The sequence below is a fragment of the Chanodichthys erythropterus genome, chromosome 17 (genome assembly GCF_024489055.1).
Source record: "Chanodichthys erythropterus isolate Z2021 chromosome 17, ASM2448905v1, whole genome shotgun sequence".
In the NCBI taxonomy this organism is placed as follows: Eukaryota; Metazoa; Chordata; class Actinopteri; order Cypriniformes; family Xenocyprididae; genus Chanodichthys; species Chanodichthys erythropterus.
In genome coordinates, this window is record NC_090237.1 from 2,009,032 (window position 1) to 2,030,526 (window position 21,495).

Consider the following 21,495-nt stretch of genomic DNA (forward strand, 5'->3'; position numbering starts at 1 on the left):
AAACATTGGCACACTTTTAATATATTTCTAAACAGTATAACAGAAGTACATTGTTAATAAATATATGCTTAGTTACACTTACACAGCTAAACACGAGCATACTTTTAGTAAAGTTAGTCTATTTACAGAAAATATATATTTATGTTACTCTTAAAGTATATTTTATGTGTACTTTAAGAACATAGCAAAATGATAAAGTTTTTAGTGGGTTTAAATGTACTTTATAACCATGTGTAAATCTTTTGAAATATATTTTATATATTTTGAAAAACATTTTAACATTTACAATGTACCAACTTATAATGTATTATAAACATTTGTCAACTATTAAGTATTGCCATAAACATACTTAAAATGAATGTAATTCAGTTTTTTACTGTATTTGTAAAAGGTTATGCTACTTAAAAGGCTGTTGTCCATTACATGATAAGTTCATTGTAATAGGCTACTACTAAAATTCCCACAAGGATTTCAACGACATATTATTTAAAATGCATCATAAAACATTTTTCCACAGATGCTTAAAAAATCCCTAGTTGTGTTGCTCTTTATTAGCTCAAAATACAGAATTTATATATTTAAAAGTAAACTGTGATGAGGTCATGGATATCTTAATGCCTTAAACCTGCACTCTAAAAAACATCCTGGATTATTTTTTCAACCCAAATGGTTGTTGACCCTGTTGGGTCATTTTTTGTGTCTGTGTGTGTGTTTGGGTAGTTTTTGTGTTCCCATTCAGTCGGTCTGTCTGACATACACTACCAGTCAAAAGTTTGGAATCTGTATGATTTTTAATATTTTTAAAATAAGTTTCGTCTGCTCACCAAGGCTGCATTTATTTATTTTTATAAAAATACAGTGTCACATGATCCTTCAGAAATCATTCTAATATGCTGATTTGCTGCTCAAGAAACATTTATGATTATTATCAATGTTGAAAACAGTTGTGTACTTTTTTCAGGATTCCTTGATGAATAGAAAGTTCAAAAGAACAGCATTTATCTGAAATACAAAGCTTTTGTAACATTATACACTACTGTTCAAAAGTTTGGGGTCAGTTAGATTTTTTATTGAAATTAATACTTTTATTCAGCAAGGATGCATTAAATCGATCAAAAGTGACAGTGAAGACATTTATAATGTTACAATATATATATATATATATATATATATATATATATATTTACATATTTACATTTATGTACACATACATACATATATACACACATTCATTCAATCTGAACATGAACAAACACAAACAGTGAAGCAGGTAATGAAAACAATTGTGAAAATTGTCTTGTGCAACAAAAATACGAACAGTGCAAATGACTTTAACAAACTATAAGTATTTACATAAACACACCAATCTGGGCACAGGGGTGGGACTAAGCATCAACAATTGTTCCTGTTTGGCTCAGAGGAAGAACCCAAGTTTTTTGACAAATCAATGCTGATCAAAACAATCACATTCACTATGGAGCCGTTGAATGTCAGACAAACGAGATACCTCAGAAAAGTTGGGAATCTCCTCTTTAAGACTTTTTACATTTACATTTATGCATTTAGCAGACACTTTTATCCAAAGCGACTTACATTGCATTATACTATACATTTTTATCTGAGTATGTGCAATCCCTGGGATTGAACCCACGACCTTGGCATTGCTAGTACCATGCTCTAACCACTGAGCTACAGGAAAGCTCAGTGAAATCATACAGATTTTTAAATCATACAGATTGGATTAGTGGTTCAAATGTTATTAAACATTTAATAACAATAGTTATTTTTGACGTAGACGGCTGTCTCTGTCTTTAAGGGTTAAAGCTACAAAAGTTGAAAATAATTTCAAAATTTTAAAGTTCAAAAGCATTTGCACAAATACTAGTGTACAAAAGTAACACTAGCCAAAGGATGAAAGAAAAAACAGATGCTGCATTAATTGTATTAAAAATATTTAATGCAATTAAGTTAAACGGAAAAAAAATTAATAGCATGCATTAACAAGTTATTTCTGACAGCCCTATTAAAAACACAATGTATACACTTAAGTTTCCATGTGTGAGCTTGAACTGACATTTTTTCTTTCTTAATCATGAAAAATGAATCATTCATTAGTCTTTGTCACCCTCTGCTGGTACAACACAAACATATTCAGGGTCTATATTTACTCTCTAACAAAACTCCAACTTTTCTGAATTTATACTGTGTGTTTGTACAAATAAAATGGTAAATCTGTGAATGAAAAACTGTAATTCACTGCCACCTCATCAGGTCTGTCACAGGATTGTTGAAATTTATATAAAGTCTTAATTTATGTGAAGCCACTGCATCTTCAGTCGCTGTTAATTCTGTTGACTGGGAGTATCTGTAGTGGATCCCTATTCACCATCAGATGATCATGAGAAGATCGGACTGTTATTTAATACTTGTCCTAAAATAAAACAGACAAACAGTCACATGTGCAGTAATGAACATTACGTCTGTCACATCTTTTCAAAAGAATATTTAGCACTAACTAGATGAGCTATATTAATTAATTCTCAAACATGATAATATTGCTTCTATCTGATGTTCAAAGTTACTCTACAAAATCAAAAGGACATGAAAGGTAACTTTCACACAACAGACAGCTGATACAGAACCAGCAGAAATGATTATACTACTCCACTACAAATTTGTTATCAGTTAATGACAAACAGCCCAAATCTCAGATTATCACACATATCCAGGCATTTAAAGGGGTAAAAGCTGAAAATGACATTAAAGGGGGGGTATAATGCTATTTCATGTATTCTGACTTATTTACACTGTTAAAGAGTTGGATTCTCATGTTAAACATGGCCAAAGTTTCAAAACATGAGTTGGACGTATGACGGAGTATCTATGTTCCAAAAATTCTCTTCCAAATCGTCACAGCTTTCGGATTTTGTTTTACGAGCATCGGTCTGAGTGACATAAACGGGGGCGGAATTCCTTGTACAGGCACTTCTCCCGGAAGGGCGCGCGCACAAATGTCGACCAGAGCGAGAGAGCAAGGGCACGCCTATCAACGCGTGTTCGGGTTTATGGAAGTCGTCGGCAGCACTGCGCAGGTCACAGGACTGCGCAAAATCAACAATGTCACCAAAGAAGTGTGTTTTTGGTTGTTAGGGAAAGATAATCTTGTTTCCCAAAGAACCCAGTGTTAAGTGGAGCTGATAGTTTTGTACTCATGCAATACATTGATGTGCTCTCAACATTTGTTATTGAAATAACCATAGAAACTGATAGTTACAATCACTTTTTTATTGGTTAAAATGAATGGAGAATATTTTGTGTTTTTCCATGGCTGCTCCAGTCCTCAGGATCGTCGCTTATGGTTTCATAAACAAGGCCCAGTTCCACACTGGATTTACAGATCATTTGAAACTGAAAGATGGAGCAGTCACAGCAATAATGATCCCGGTCGAAACAGCAGGTGCTTCAAATGTCTGTTTTGTTGGCAATAGGTGCCTGAGTGCTTATAATGTAAACAACACGAACGTAGTGAATTAATAAATCATTATTCATCATTCATTCGCTATATTCATTATAGTGATTCAAAAGTTATCCAGGGATAATGCGATGGTGTATTGTGTGTTTAAATACAATTGTTTAGCTGACCAATGAAGCTTGTAGACTATCCCTACACAAAAGTGTACACGTGATAGCTCGTCATTCTATCTCTGCTCACAATGACACGCCTCCAGGCACTCGGCTGTTTTCGAAAATACTCTGTACAGCATATGTATCTTTTATAAATATGATTAAGACTTCTACTCTATAGGTACTCAAGATTAACATGAGATTGGCGGAAACTGTGTGTGATACCTCCCCTTTAATATTATTTTCACAGTCACAACACTGTGAAGAATTAAACTTGCATCAAACAGTTTAAATTCAGAGATCTTAAAGAAACTGAAGCTGAATTTAACACTCATTATCTGATCTCAGACAAAATATTCACATACATTTTCTGTACAATTTCCTTTTATTTCTAACACAGCCATCTAAACTGAAAATGAAAATATGTGAATTGTTATTGTTGCTGATGTTACCATAGTGTCTCCAGTTTATAATGTGGATCATCCTTCAGATCAGAGAGCAGCTTCATTCCTGAGTCTCCTAGTTTATTCCCAGCCAGATCCAGTTTTCTCAGGTGTGAGGGGTTTGATTTCAGAGCTGAAGCCAGAGCAATACAACCTTCATCTGTGACACCACAAATATACAACCTGTAGAAAACAATGTCACACTCTTCACTCTCTCAGATCAGATACACAGATCAGATCAACAAGGACCTCTCATGATTATATTCAAAATAACAGTGATAAGGTAAGAGAGACATGAATAAAATGAATAAATTTATAGATAAATTAATTTACTCTGAAATAATATTCTGCTTTTTGCCCCCTGAACAGATACTGACATCAAATTCTACTACAGATTTATTATAGTGATTAAGAATATTTGATATTACATCTATAGCTCTCTTAGAAACACACTGGTGTGAGAATCACTCTAAATACATTTTTCTACAAACAGAACATTTACTATACTCCCTCCATTATCCCCCAATAAAGTATGGCCTTATGACCAGATCATGTGACTCTCAGAGGCCCAATTTACACCCGTTTTAAGATGCGTTTGACGATGATGTTTTTCTTTCATATTGCAATTATTAATTTCTTGGTATTTCTGGAAATTATTACATTTTAGTTTACTAATTGATTTTAATGAGTGTTTTGATTGGGGTGAGATATATATATATAATATATATATTCAGATGAACCACACACCACATTTCTATTGCAGTTATACAATTTGAGGCAATGCTCATGCTTTTGGACTGTTTGCACGGGCATTATAAGGTCATTTTATTGACACCAAACATTTGTGCTTTTTTTTTCTTACCACAGTTCCTCCAGTTTACAGTGTGGATTCTCCAGTCCATTAGAGAGCAGCTTCACTCCTGTGTCTCCTAGATTATTATATGACAGTTTCAGTTCTCTCAGGTGTGAGGGGTTTGATCTCATTGCTGAAGCCAGAGCAGCACAACCATCATCTGTGACACCACAATCCAACAACCTGTAGAGGACAATGACACACTCTTCACTCTCTCAGATCAACAGACTTCATTATCAAAGAGAAACCAATAACATAAGCTCAAATCACCATGTTAGATAGATCTTGGTTTGTCACAGAGCACAAAACATTATCATAACACACATGCTTCTATTTATTCAGCTACAGTTATAGCATGATGCCAATAGTGATTTCCTGGAACTACGTGCATTACATCTGCTGGGCAAATTTGGAGTTTCAGATGGAGTTCTCAGGTTTTAGATGAAGCAGCATTTAGCCGTTCTTCACTGACAAGCTGCACATTTAAATAATAATAATAATAATAATAATAATAAAGCCTATAAAAAGCCATTTGTGGTAATTTACATAAACCAAAATTTTAAAAGGCTTTAAAAGTATTGTTAGGCCAAGTTATGTTAACTAGTGTTGGATACTGTTAATGGCTACACAAACTACACAACTACACAAACACTATTACAGTGTTCCAGGTACATAACATACAATGCTTCAATGGATGGACTACCCTAGAATATCATGCACTTTTCCAACTAATCCTAAACTAACTTTTCTTAATGGAATAGTAAGAAAAGCCCTCTTTGTTCTCTTAAATTATAATATTTTTGAACAAAGTGTCTTATGCTTATTAAGGCTGCATTTATTTAATAATAAAAACTGAAAAAACAATAATATTGTGAAATATTATTACAATTTAAAATGATGGTTTTAATATACTTTAAAATATGATTTATTACTGTGATGCAAAGCTGAATTTTCAGCATCATTACTCCAGTCTTCAGTGTCACATGATCCTTCAGAAATCATTCTAATATGCTGATTTGATACTTAGTTATTATCAATGTTAAAAACAGTTGTGCTGCTTAATAATTTTTTTGGAAGCTGTGATAGTTTTTTCAGGATTCATTGATGAATAAAAGGTTAAAAAGAACAGCATTTATTCAAAATATAAATCTTTTCTAACATTATAAATCTTTACTATCACTTATTAAATTGTATTAATATTTCACAGTATTATTGTTTTTTCTGTATTTTTGAAATAAATGCACTCTTACTGAGCATAAGACACTTCGTTCAAAAACATTGAAAATAGTAATGTTTCCAAACTTTTGACTGGTAGTGTATTTCAGTGTTGTTAATGTTGTTTCAGCAGTTTCCTTTGCACATTCAGTTTAACAACATTAAGTTCATAATTTCATTTATCATTCATTGGAACTGTGCAGTTAGACAGTTACATTATGTTTTCTCCATCCATGCAATAAATGAGCACCCTTGAATAAGCAGGGATTTACTTCAACAGGTAATGAATGATATGACCGTAAAATTTCCGGAAAACATCAGTATATTATCTTGTAAAAAATAACTGTGACGTTTCCACGCAATAAAAGCATTTTATTTCAACAGTAGTGACCACACAATGACTTGGCAGCTTTATCAATGGCTTGAACGGTTTGACTCTTGACAACTGCTGTCATCTGCTCATGTGAATAGCAGTGGCCATCCTGAGGACAGTTAAAATGTGGGCTGATGAGAGCTACGGATGGAGCATGACCACAATAGTGAAAGGCAGTAAAGAGTGCAGCGCGAAGGAGAGCTGTAAGGGCGCGAATGACGGTGCAACATCTCCACCAGTTAACATTTAATGTTTATATATTTTAAAGCACTGAATCACTATAGAATTGTGATTAATCCAATTCTTAGCATTTTACATTGATTACTGACCGAAATTAATGATTCACAATTCAAAAAACATGTTTTAAGATCAATGCATATGCATCGTCATGTAATCAATGCATCGAGAAAACAAGTAAATAATTATAACCCAAATCACAGCCTATTGCTAAATCGTATTCAGTTTAATTTTGATTAATCGTGCAGCCCTAATCCCAGGTGCTGTCGTCTTAGTGCTGCTCTTGTCGATTTCACAAAAGACAGGCATTTGTGATTATGGTGGCATGGGTATAAACATTCCCACAGTGTCAATTCTCGACACAGCGTTAGTTCCCTTGAAAGGGAACTTCTAGGTTATGACTGTAACCTTGATTCTCTGAAAAGGTTAAACTTCCTTCTTAAATTACATTCTATCATAGAGTTGCTTGGTTTGCGCCATTGGACTGATCACACGTGCTTCACAATGCAATCACACAGTGTTTCCACAGCATAAAGTTTCATTCCTTTTTCAAGTGACCAAGGTTACAGTCAAAACCAAGACCATTTGCTTGTAATAAATGTAATATTTTGTTTCCCCTGCATTTTATTCTATTTTGATGGAGAGATTATTGAAACTGCAAAATTCACAGAAACTTAGTTTCATGTGTGAGTCTCATATAACCTTACCACAGTCTTTCCACTTTGCAGTCAGGATTCCCCAGTACATCAAAGAGCGGCTTCACTCCTGAGTCTCCTAGATTATTCATAGCCAGATACAGTTGTCTCAGATGTGAGGGGTTTAATCTCAGAGCTGAAGCCAGAGCAGCACAACTTTCATGTGTGACACCACACTTCATCAACCTGTAGAGAACAATGACATATATTTTAAAGATGACTAATAAATCATCTCTGTATAATATAATGTAGCTAATATTCATTGAATCACGTTCACACTAACAGTTATAGATAGAGACAGACACTGAGAAAAGATGAATTTGATCAATATAAATGTGAAATAAAAGGCACAGTAAGTGTAAGTTCCACCCACTGGTCCAACAATGGTGTCCAATGATCTGATTGAAGATATTCTGTGTGTATGTCTTTTCTGGTGCTTCTGTAAAAATCAACTTAATTTAATAAAATTTTGGTTGCTAAATTAATTGATAATTAACTCCATGAATAATTTAATCTGACTCCAAATTTAAATGACTTCTAATTTTATGATGTTTCCAATGTAACAGCTGATCATAAGATTAGTTGTGATTTAATTTGGATTTTTGATTATTCTGGGTATCTCATATTTTCAAAAATGTGTTCATTATGGACTTGATATCACATAGAAAATTCACATCAGCCTAATGTGTTCTCACAGACACAAGCTTATCAGTTCTGATCCTTAGTGAGAGGGTGCAGAGTTTATTAATGTATTTGAGTTGAACCGCTCCAAGCTTGTTCATACAAAACCAGTTTTCTTAGTCACGATACTGCAACTTGCTAAGATAGTGATAGACAGAAATCAAGAGGTCCCACATGCTTAGGGTTGGGAATCGTGAGAAATCTTTTGATTCTGAATGAGGTTCTACTTAATGATTCCTGTTCCATTAAAATAATTAAACAACTAATAAAAAATTGTAGAAAGGGAAAAATGCACAACACTCAACTTAACCAGCCCTTTTTGTGTTTATTATTCTTGTAAAATGAATTTAACAGACTGTTAACTATATTAACATGAACTAATAATGAACTGCGTTTCTACAGCATTTTTAAAAAAATCTTTGTTAATGCTAATTTTTACATTTACTAATACATTATTAAAGTCAAAAGTTGTATTTGTTAACATTAGTAAATGCACTGTGAAGTAACAAACTATGAACGGCTGTATTTTTATTAACTGTGTTCAAGCATTTTTTGATTCATAAAGACTTGTTTCTAAAAGAATGATTCAGTGATAGACACATTTTTAACAGTAAATCTGTTGCCACCAAGTGGCGTAACAATGCAATCGAAACAGTTGTTACTTGAAGTCCAGTTACTTTCAGAAGGTAATTTACTATACATAAACATTAGTTTCTATGTGAATAATAAACTTATGTATTCTTCTGTTATAATTGGAACAGGCCTATTTGTCACACAGAAATAATAATACTGTGCATTTGAAAAGATCGTTTGTGAAGCTGCTTATATCTACACGATAACTCTTTAGATCAATGGCAGCGCAAATGCAGATTTGAATAGAGATGATATTGAGCCAGATGTTATCCTGTGCTATTTCTCGTACATTCTCTCTTAAGATTAGTGAATTTTGTTTTATTACAGGATAGGAATCTTGAATTCATTCTTGGTAAAATCCATCCCTACATTTGTTTCAAGAGGTCAAAATGAATACTGATTGAGAGACACCTGTGCAACACACTTGTACATAATAGTCTCATGAAATAGCTTCGGAGCTTTTATTATGCTTATATGCCACAGTCGGCCACTGCCGCTCCTCTCTTTTTATGTTTTTTTTTTTTTTTTAATTATGATTAAAGTTGCGTTTAACAGCCACCTCTTTCTTCCCTGGAACTTGATCTTTGTTAGTTACGTTTGATCACTTAAAATCACATAATTTTATTTAATTCTAATGAAATAGCTGCAAGTGCTGGAATTTGTTGCTTTTTGGACATTCGTCGAATGCGTAAGGCTGTCACACTTGAAGCTTGTTATTTTATTTAATAAAGGTTTAAATAAGGATACTTATTTTACACAAACACATTGACTCATTAAAGACCTTTAATAAATCCCTGGAGTTGTAAGGATTAATTTTTTTTATGAATGGATGCATTTCTTCTTTCTTCAGAATTTGGGCTACCATTCACAGCAATTATAAACCTTGGAGGACTAAGAACATTTTTAAATTATATCTCTGATTGTGTTAGTCTGAAAGAAAATAATCATACACCTAGGATGGCTTAAGGGTGAGTAATTCATGGAATAATTTTTGGGCGAACTATCGCATTAACACATAAGAATAATTGTACTTTGACAATTGGGAATGGGTTGGGTGCAGATATCTAAATAAGAGAAAATTATAGCTGTGGGTGGGTGGCAGATGGATTTGTTTTTGGCTGCAGATTTGAGTAATGTTACAGCTGAACCTTGCATCCACTCATCAGACTTTTTGTCCAGGGCTGAGTTGTGCACGCTCATAAATCATCTCATTATAACAAAGTGTAGACACTATGTAAATATCAAATTCACTGTGCAGTGTGGAGAGCTTCACTGATTTGTAATTACTTTGTGAGATCATGATCGTGATGAACAAAGATGAGTGGCAGCTTTTTAGTGATTATAGGGGAACACACACTTTCTAGGGAATATATAATCCATTCAGAATTTGAATAAATTTATTTACTGCAAAGTTTTGAGAGAAGCATCTGCTAAATTCATGTATTTGAGCAATTATTATTGTCATTTATGCATGATTTTTCTCCTTTCTTACAAATAAATAATTTTGTGTCTCATTTGATTGAGTGGAGCAATCCTACCACTGATGTGATAAGCTAAAACTGATTTAATTAGTTTTCACTCTTAAGATATCATACACATTAACGGTGAATATGTTAAATGTGATTCAGGCAAAATCATTATTAATTACAAACGCAAACACTCTGACTTGGTATCACTATAAACTACGTAAAAAAAATGTCTCTCTGAACACCAAATTATGTGACTATCAGAGAGATAATCTTACCTCAAAATCTCCACTTTACAATCAGGATTCCCCAGTTCATCAAAGAGCGGTTTTACTCCTGAGTCTTCTAATTTATTCCCAGACAGATCCAGTTCTCTCAGGTGTGAAGGGTTTGATCTCAGAGCTGAAGCCAGAGCAGCACATCCTTTATCTGTGACACCACAATAACTCAACCTGTAAAGAAAAGTAAAAACACTCTTCACTCTATCTGTAACCCATATATATATTAAAGATTACTAATAAAGCATTTCTGTATGATAAATGCAGTTGATATTTATCTAATCATGTTCACGCTGTCATAGACACCAAGAAAAGATGAGTATAACCAATATAAATGTGAATTAAATGAGGTTACTCTTCAGTTATCAGAAATTAATATTCTTAATTTTGCTTATCTTTCTGAACCTATTTTTTCCATCATGTTTGTTGTTGGTGTTTATTTGTGTACTATTTTTTAATTTCAATAGTTTAGTTGGCAACACTTTACAATAAGGTCTCATTTGTTAAAACTAGTTAATGCATTAACAAACTAACAATTATAAATATATTTGTACAACATTTATTAGCCTTAGTTAATGTTAGTTAATAATAATGTTTGTTCATGTAGTTCACAGTGCATTAACTAATGTTAACAGATACAACTTTGTGTTTTAATAATGTATTAGAAAATGCTGAGATGAACAATATCTTTCATAAGATCTTATCATAAGATTTCTAAGTATTAAGTATTGTTCATTCTTAATTCATGTTAACTAACATTGTTAAATAATAATTAACAATATAGTTAATTAACAAATTAAATCCTATTGTAAAGAGTTACTGTTTAGTGTTGGTGTGACTATAAACTATTTAAAAATGTCTCTCTGAGCACCAGATCATGTGACTAACAAAGAGAGGATCTTACCTCAAAATCTTCAGTTTGCAGTGAGGATTTTTCAGTCCATCAGAGAGCAGCGTTACTCCTTTGTCTAGTTTATTATCTGACAGTACTAGTTCTATCAGGAGTGAGGGGTTTGATCCCAGAGCTGAAGCCAGAGCCTCACAACATCCATCCGTAATACCACACTTCCACAACCTGTAAAGAAAAATGACACTCTTTTCACTCTCTCAATATCCCATATATGTTTTAAAGATTACTAACAAAGCATCTATATATGATATAATGTAGTTGATATTCATCTAATCATTTTGTGACGTCTCGGGGACATATAATATGTAGGGATACACCCTAATAGTCGACTAACAATTAGTCGATGAGAACTTTACAAATAAGCTCGCTCTAACGTTAACCTTAATATTATTTGGCACAAGTGTTCGTGTGGAGAGCGCGCTTACTGCATGACATGAGACGCTGGTGCGATCACTTGCATTCAACTTAACATACTCTGTCATTTTTGGTTATACAGAGACAATTATGACAAGCTTAGCCTATTTCTTCAAAATATCTTCAGCACCAACTTCAAGATCCTGCAGATCTATGTGTTCCAGACTGTCTGAATCTGCACTAACTTCAGAATCTAAGGATCCTTCTGTCTGCGTGTTCTAGAGAAAAAGGATTGTCTGCACAGACATCAGAACTTTAAACTTCAAGGCTTCTTCTTCTGCGTGTTCCAGGAAAAGGACCTTCTCTGTGCTTCAGAAATTCAACATTCACAAGTACTTTGTGTTCAAGGGTGTGAAACAGATTCCAACTCCTTCCCACTGCAGCTCAACAAGTGGAAGACATCTCCACTCAGACTCAGCACATCACCAGACAGAACGTAAATATCACTTACCAAACCTCTTTCCAGAGACCTTGGCATTAGTGTATATTGTCAGCATATGATTATCTAATTTGCATTAGATCTTGCATAGCTGATATCAGTTGATAACAAATAATTTCTTGATTTTTTTGTTGAATTCAGAATAAGGTTTACCTTATTTCTTCTAGAGAGAAAACTGTTTTTCCTTGTGTTGATAATACAGTAAAAGGCTCTACAAATTAACAACATTTCACAAATCCTTCCTCCAATTTATATAATTGTAATTCAGTCAACAATCTTCCATGATTGATTTTTATTGTAAAGGTAAGATTCCTTGGCTGTTGCCCCAAAATATTGTAAGGAATTATCTGATGCTTTCACACTCACTTTAGGTGATGTGTGACCAAAAACTCAATATTAATATTTATGACCATAAATGACTACATTTGTGGTGCCCAGTTTAAATCATTGGTTTTCAACTCCAGTCTTCAGAACCCACTGCTCTGCACATTTTGTATGTCTCTCTTATCTGACAGTTTAGTTCATGAGCTTTTTCGTAAAGAGATTATCTGAATCGGGTGTTAACCCCTGGAGTCGGGGGTATCGCCGGCGATACCACCTTGCTTTTTTCTTATCAGTATGAAAGAGACTCAAAATACTCTGCCAATTTTGCAAATACAATTAAAATTTATACTCCATTTTAATCTGTGAAATATCTTCTTTTATTTGTGTACACTCAGAGTAAAAACAAAATGTTGTGCTTTTAGTAAAATAAAGAAAACTAACATGATGCGTGATCTTTAGTCTCCCTCTGAATGAAGTCCATTCTGAAAATTAACTGTAACTTAGTAAATACTAATCACAAAAAAATGAGACTTATGTCTAAAGAAATGTTGAAATGTCAGGTTCAGACATACATTATATACATTATATTTTAAAATATTTTTTTTAATACTTTTAACACTGAAAAAAACAAGAATTTGATCAATATAAATGTGAATTAAATGAAATTACTCTTCAGTTATCAGAAATTTATAAACTTCATTTTGCTCATCTTGCTGTACCTATTTTTTTTCCATCAACATGTTAGTGTTTGTATAATTTTTTATTTCATTAATTTAGTTATTGGTCTGACTATAAACTGATTGTCACAAATCATGTGACTATCAGAGAAATTATCTTACCTAAAAGTCTCCAATTTACAGTGAGGATTCTCCAGTACAACAGAGAGAGACTTCACTCCTGAGTCTCCTACTTTATTCTCAGACAGATCCAGTTGCCTCAGGTGTGAGGGGTTTGATTTCAGAGCTGAAGCCAGAGCATCACAACCTTTGTGTGTGATACCACACTTACTCAACCTGTAGAGAACAATGACACACTTTACTCTTTTAGATCAAAACACACAGGGCCACATTTACCCAAAGCATCATAAACCTAAGTAGACTCTGGAAACAATTTTATGAATCATCCTAAAATGAATGAAAAGGACATGAAAACTTATGCATCTTGAAAATGGACAGCAAGCAAGCCTCTTGACAACTGTGCAACACCACAGATCCCCTTTGAAAAAAATTATAAGCTCTGCATGCGTTCTTAATTCAACTCGCCTTCAGTGGACATTGTTACACCAAAATGACGTGTTTTTCATGAGTCTCAGTCCTCAAGTCCAAGACAAGTCTCGAGCCACTCATTCATGAGTCCAAGTCAAGTCGTAAGGTAGATGAAGAATTGCAGGTGTTTCATAAATTATATGAGGATGTGACTGTAGCCGAAACCAGAATGTCCAGTGCAAGTAGGCTTTTTGAAGACTTATATTGAATACATTTTTCGAAGGATACTTTTTGGCATAAAAGAAAAATCGATAATTTGACCCATACAACGTATTGTTGGTCTTGTGGTCCAGGGTCACATATAGATGTAACATTTTCTTCATTCTATTTATTTTTATTTATTTATTTATTTATTTATTTTCATTTAACTTTTTCATTCACAATGCCCTGTTGCAACTTAATGGGCTGCACTTTGTTCTGCACTGTGTTCCGCCACTTTAAAACAAAAAGGATTTTTTGTGTTTTCATATTCAAGAGATTATAAGCTAGATGCAGCTTTTTTGGGTTTGCATCGAATGTTCTTCGACTTCTATATATAATAAATGTGCTTATGAATAGAGATTGATCTGTTGAAAGCAATTATTTTGAGTTAGATGCCAAATGTTCTCCTCCTATTCAAATTTGACAATGAAAGGATGCTTACAACATATTTGCCCACCTGCAACTAAAAAAAAAGAACCTGGGGAAAAAACAAGCAGAACATGTTCACATGGGACATTATTAACACAACTATATGCATGAAACCATTTAAAAAATGTGGGCACAAATGGGTTAAGCCGCAAAAACACTGTTTAAATATGAATCCTGCATGTTCTGTGTCTCTGTGTGAATGATTATTGGCTTTTCCTAATTTTGTTTTTTTAAATCGACTGAAATATGTAATAAATACTGAAATAAAATGTGTTAGCAACATATTGAATATAAAAAATAAGATACATAAAATGTCATAGCAATATGAATGTTTAGACAATATTTCTGTTGACCTGTTTTGAACAGATTATGAAGAGTTTACTGTAAAATAGCATATAATGCCACATCAAAGACACTTTTGTTCGCAAGGAATGATGAAAGCTTTGCATCACAGAAATAAATTATATTTTAAAGTATAAAAATAGAAAACCATTATTTAAAATTGTAATCATATTTCATACTATTGCCATTTTTTTCTGTATTTTTGATCAAATAAATACAGGCTTGATGAGCATGAGACTTTTTTCAAAAACATTATAAATAGTAAGGTGTCAAATCATTTGACTGGTACTGTAATTTAAAATATAGGCCTATACAAAATTTATTAACAATGTGCATATGTGCATGCATGAGATCACAAAAATCATGTTTTCTGTTAAGAGAGGACATTACATTACATTAATACAATAGCTGATATGATCCTGTATTAGCATGCTCACAGAGGGTTTTTTTTTTCCTTTTATCTCACAGACTTGAGAACCATAGTAACCATATATTGGCACACATTGGACTGCATGAATATGATACTGTGATCACTGACGGGAAAGTGTTTTTTTCTTTCTTTCTTTTTTTTCCCTCCAGTGCAGAAACACCAAATGCCAGGTAAGTCATGTTCACATATATCTTTGAACAGGATGGGCTCCCTAACCAAAAACTGTCTTAGAAATTTAAAATCAATACATTGTTTTATGTGTTCGAGTAGGCAGAATGATTTTTACATCATTGTGAAGGTGTGAAGAAAAATTCTAGGCTAAAATATACAGTTTCCAAAAGTCTTGTGAAACAATATTAAGTATGTGTTTTGAGGCCTTATTTAAGTGACTTATTTTTTTAGTTTTTCAAAAAACACGTATATACGTAATTCTCTCAAACATACAAACATGTACATTCTTCTTGCTCACATAATATTGTAGCCTAGTTTCTGCTGAATACAGTGCAATTAGAATTTGTAATTAATATCTTTATAAGCAACTGAAAAACCCTAAATCAGCCTCAGACTCCAGAGGGTTAACAGTGATGATTGTTCTCAGTGTTACTTACTCAGCTGATCTAGTTGCTGTAACCACAGGCAGCAGCTTTTGAAGAACATCATCTGCTGTATTTTCTGCTTTCCGGGTGACATATCCATCACTATTTGGAAATATAAAATAAAGTTATTTAAAGTTAATTATTAATACTAATAATCATTATTTATTATTTAATTATAATTATATAATTAAAGCTGCAAGCAGTGAACAGTGGGCAATAGGGCTGTCAAAAAGGCACATTCGAATGTAAAGCCCATGCATGCAAATTTTTGCTGTGTCAAGAGGAGCGCAAGCCATGATGACGTAACTGATGCAACTTGTTTATTGTTAGGTTATCCAGTACAGTGCGGTGCGGGGTGCATTACTGTGATAAATATAATGGAGGAGTCAAAAAGTGAGTGTGCCGCCAAGGGCAACCAGTTCGACGGCGTATGCAGTCAGACCCTAAGCAGAGCTGAAGAAGGCATCAGGCCTTTAGAGGATGAGATGGATATATGAACAAGAAGCTATGCTACCCGCTGACAAAAACCCTCTCAGTTGGTGGCAAAAACCATGCGGTATGTTTCCACATATTGCACAGCTGGCAAAGACATACTTGACCATAACTGGCACATAGGTTAGGGGTGCGTTTCCCAAAGCGAACTATGGTCGCAAGTTCCGTCATTACCAATAGAGTTCAATGGGACTTATGACCATAGTTGATTATCGATCCTTTCGGGAAACACGCCCCAGAGTTGACCACATGTTTTCATCAGCTGGAAACATTGTCAAAAAAAAAACAAAACAAAAAAAAAACACACCATCTAGTGTTTTGCTGAGCAATATGTAGATGTGTAGTGAGCAGATTGTTTCTGAATGGCAGGTTGCTATTTTGTGTTCATGTAGTACAAACATTACACTGTTAAAGCGTGTTTTCTCAGGTTACTAATGTACTTACACAGTTTTTATGCACTTTTTTGTTACCTTGCATGCACATTGACATATTTTATTTAAAAGCAGTTGTTTGAAAAAAAAAAAAGTGAATGTCATTTAATTTCAATAAAAGATGCAATGCTTGATTTGGTGTATATTTGCTTATTGCGCTCACTTGCGCTCTCTTGTGGGCATAGCAGTACTTTTTTTCCCTCTGATATTAAGTATAGCACCTGAGTTTAGCACCTAAACTCTGGAACAATCTTCCTAGCATTGTTCGGGAAGCAGACACACTCTGTCAGTTTAAATCTAGACTAAAAACACATCTCTTTGCTCTTGCATACACATAACACATTATCAATACATTAACATTTTTTCAAATCCGTTAAAGGATTGTTACGCTGCAATAATTAGGTCGGCCGGAACCGAGAACATTTCCTATAACACTAGATATACCTGTACATCAGAATAAGAATGGCATCTACGCTAATATCTGTCTCTCTGCTTATCCTGAGGTTTGCCGGGTGCTGGATCCAGGCCGTATCCAGATCAGATGGAGAACCTGTGTCTGGACCTGACTACAACGTAGCCCAGGAGACAATGGGCCTACAGATCCAGTTCTGGCTGCATCTATCGTTCAGATTTTTAATCCCTGTATCCGCTTACATATATTTATATATAATCTATTTTTAATTTCTATAATAAAAATGTATAATTCAGATTTTGATCTCCATATCCATTTACATATATTATATATATCTTCCAAGGGGTTTTTTCCCTCCTAGGACTTTTTTCCCAGTGCTAGCACGCTGGGTTTTTCTCCTAGGGGTTTTTTTCCACCCCTGGGAGTCAGCCGACATTGGCTTAATGTAGCGCCATCTTGTATATGTTACATATTACCACGCTTGTTTGTACAGCTTATTTTTAACCACTTCCCTTTTTTTCTGTGCTTCTAATATGTAAAGCTGCTTTGAAACAATTACCAATTGTAAAAGCGCTATATAAATAAATTTGACTTGACTTGACTTGACTATTGCCTTTAGATTTTGAATATAATTCGAATTTTGCAAATATTTCAGAAAGAATTTCGAATTTAGATTTTCAGGCATTTTGACAGCTCTAGTGGACGATATTCATTTCAGCAGATAATAAATAGAGAAGAAATATGGCAAAGTCATTTTGATGCACCACACTTCCTGCTGCCAGCAGGTGGCACTTTGACTATAACTGAAGACTGCCATGTAGATGTCTTCAGGACAGGACTATTATCAAATGTGAAGTTACAACAGCTTTTTCTTTCATGGTGAACCATCAGATTTTGTCAGGCCGCCACGGACATGCCCTTCAGCAAAAGCTCAAGATCTTCGCAATTTAACATCGCTACGGCCTTAAGATTAGACAAACCAAATATGATGTTGATCTGGTTAAATCTCTATGAGGAGTTAATCACAGTGTAAAACATGTCATTTCTTTTTGCCTGCAGGTGGCACTATGACTGTGACTGAATATTGGCATTTAGACGTCTTCAGGCCAGCACTCTAATAAAACATGTGAAGTTTGGGGCAGATTGGGCATTGTATGCCTGAGTTACAACAACTTCTTGTTTCATGGCGAAACATCAAACTTTGTCAGGCTGCCATCTCAAACAGAAGCCTGCATCCTAGTGAAGTTGTCTTTCCTAAAAATGATTTGAATTAAGGATGCAAAACGAAACTGAGATGGCTTTCAGAAGCGATTGATGACATGGCAGTAGAGATATGCAGCCTTACTAGGACACAGCCTCAGTTTGAGAAGCACCCACAAATTACGTAAAATATCCCAGAAATCAATTTTTGCCCCGTGATTTAAAAACCTCTGATCTCTTTGTTTCTCTTTTTTCATGATGTTTTACACTAACAACTGTACTGAGTGTTACTTACTCATCATGTTCTGCTCCGATTAAGCTCCTCAGGTTAAACTCATCCATTGCCTCATCTGAGGTCATCAACACAAAAACTAAAGCTGACCACTGAGATGAGGAGAGTTTTAGATTACGTAATCCTCCCTGTCTCATGCGAGGTTGAGCTTCGTTCACTAGTGAAAGATCACCCAGTTCATTCAGACAGTGAAACAGATTGATGTATTTATCTGGAGAGGGATTCTCACTGATCTTCTCTTTAATATAGTCAACTGTTTTATCATTGTTGTAAGAGCCGTTTCCTCTTTGTGTCATTAGTTCTTGTAAGAGACTCTGATTAGACTCCACTGACAGACCCAGAAGGAAACGAAGGAAAAGGTCCAGATGCCCGTTTTTACTGTCTAAAGCCTTATCCACAGCTCTCTGATGGAGATCAGATAGTGAAACTTTGTCTCCATTAGTTGGTTTGGTAATCTGGTCAAACACATTGATGTTATTATTTATAAAGGAGAGATGCACATATAGAGCTGCTAGATGTTCCTGAATGCTCAGATGAACAAAGCAGAAGACTTTCCCCTGATACAAGCCCAACTCCTCTCTGAAGATCTGAGTGCACAATCCTGAGTATACTGATGCTTCTGTCACATCAATGCCACACTCTCTCAGGTCTTCCTCATAGAAGATCAGGTTTCCTTTCTCAAGCTGCTGATAAGCCAGTTTCCCCAGTTTGAGGATCATGTCTTCATCTTTCACTTTCTTCTCATAGTCCTTCTCATGTTTGATGTTGGTCTGAATGAGCAGGAAGTGTGTGTACATTTGAGTGAGAGTCTTGGGAATCTCTCCACTCTCTGCTTCACTCAACATCTTCTCTAGAACAGTGGCTGAGATCCAGCAGAACACTGGGATTTGACACATAATAAAGAGGCTCCTTGATGACTTCAGGTGTGAGATGATCCTGTCGGCCAGACTCTGATCACTGATTTTCTTCCTGAAGTATTCATCCTTCTGTGGCTCACTGAAGCCTCGTACCTCTGTCACTCGATGGACATACTTAGAGGGGATGAGATCAGCTGCTGCTGGTCTGGAGGTGATCCAGATGAGAGCAGAGGGAAGCAGATTCCCCACAATGAGGTTCGTCAGCAGCACGTCCACTGAGGCTGATTTAGTCACATCACACAACCTCACATCACTTTGAAAATCCAGAGACAGACGACACTCATCCAGACCATCGAAGATAAATGAAACTTTATATTCATCACTGGATATTTCCATTTCTTTTGTTTCAGGAAAAAAAACATGAAGAAAATCTGAAAGACTGAGTGTTTTTCCCTTCAACAAGTTGAGCTCTCTGAAAGGAAGTGGAAATATGAGCTGGATGTCCTGATTCTCTTTCCTTTCAGCCCAGTCCAGGATGAACTTCTGCACAGAGACTGTTTTTCCAATGCCAGCGACTCCCTTTGTCAGCACAGTTCTGATGGGTTTGTCTTGTCCAGGTAAAGGTCTAAAGATGTCACTGCATTTGATCGGTGTGTCCTCTGTTTCTGCTCTCCTGGACTGTGTCTCAATCTGTCTCACCTCATGCTCATTACTGATCTCTCCACTTTCACTCTCTGTGATGTAGAGCTCTGTGTAGATCTCATTCAGGAGTGTTGGGTTTCCCTGTTGTGCTGTTCCCTCAGACAAACACTCAAACTTCTTCCTCAGATTTGATCTCAATGTGTTGAGGACTTCAGCAGGTTCGCAGGCATGGCTGCAAGATTAACATACCAGATTATTAAACAAGTTAGTGAAGTAAATAGACAAAAAATACAAAATGAATTATTTGTTTGCTGTATTATGGGACACGAACATCATTAGGTTTCTGAAATGTTTCAATTATTAATCATGTGTTTGAGCAATGTGTGATGTGCATGGCAACACCTAAAATTAAACAACAACACAAAAAGTCGTGTGCAGAATGGAAGGAGACTACTGGAGGAATAAAATGTGCTACTTCCTACACCAGTCTTGACTGTGATTAAGATAAGAACATTATAAATACCAACAGCTTTTAAGCGTATGAATTTATTAACAATACAATACATATAGCACTGCACAAGGGCACAATGGTAATGAGTAATAGACTGAAACTAGCAGGATCTGAACTTCAAATATTTTGGTTCAAATCATTACACAGCGATGCTGTATATTAATAACAATTTCATAAAAATAACAAATACCATAAGCATAACTTATATAAAATAATATACCTGAGATCAGGCTGTGTGTCTTCACTCTGTGGTAGCTCAGAGCTGGACTCTGGTTTTGATCTCTTCTGCTGTACTGAACTGGTTTGAAAACTAAAAATTAAAAAAAACATACAAAATTATATATGTTGTGCACTTTTACTGGACACCTCTTAGGAAAGACAAGGGAGCGTTGTAACACTTTTGCTTTAATATGCTATTTTAAAGATTCCTCATTTTATTTAGAGGTCTCCTACAACAGATTTACATACATCAAATATTTTTATTTTTATTTTCTCATAATATAGATTGAACATCACCACTAAACTCACTGAAGGGTATGTTTTTGTACTCAAGAGTTTTAATCTTAAATCTCTAAGCAGTCTGTGTCTATACGCCATTTATTCTTCAAGCTGGTAAACATGCTAAATCCCCACTTTTCATTTCGAGAATGATTTGCTGGCTTGTGTGGGTGCAGTCAGTTTTGACCGTGAAAGATTAGGTAATTTGACTGTTGTGTATTTAGGGCATTTTTACTGCTAGAAATACTTGATCAATTTTAATATAATTTTGAGGTGAAGTAGAATTAAATGAAAAGCAAATCATTTTGTTCA

General features: G+C 34.7%; 1 protein-coding gene across 2 annotated transcripts in view; it reads right to left on the bottom strand.

The window, feature by feature from the left end:
* Positions 1-21,495, bottom strand: part of LOC137005405 (NACHT, LRR and PYD domains-containing protein 12-like) — a 110,744-nt gene that overhangs the window by 63,409 nt on the left and 25,840 nt on the right. The window contains exons 8-17 of one of the 2 annotated variants that reach the window (XM_067366278.1): positions 20,906-20,995; positions 18,679-20,406; positions 15,861-15,950; positions 13,425-13,598; positions 11,403-11,573; positions 10,499-10,672; positions 7,453-7,626; positions 4,930-5,103; positions 4,077-4,250; positions 869-2,431 (exon numbers count right to left, since the gene is read on the bottom strand). In XM_067366278.1, coding sequence (XP_067222379.1) covers positions 2,416-2,431; positions 4,077-4,250; positions 4,930-5,103; positions 7,453-7,626; positions 10,499-10,672; positions 11,403-11,573; positions 13,425-13,598; positions 15,861-15,950; positions 18,679-20,406; positions 20,906-20,995 — 2,965 coding nt within the window. In that variant the 3' untranslated portion in view covers positions 869-2,415. Of the gene's footprint in view, positions 1-868; positions 2,432-4,076; positions 4,251-4,929; positions 5,104-7,452; positions 7,627-10,498; positions 10,673-11,402; positions 11,574-13,424; positions 13,599-15,860; positions 15,951-18,678; positions 20,407-20,905; positions 20,996-21,495 lie in introns of those variants that run through there. The other variant, XM_067366277.1, reaches the window with a different exon arrangement.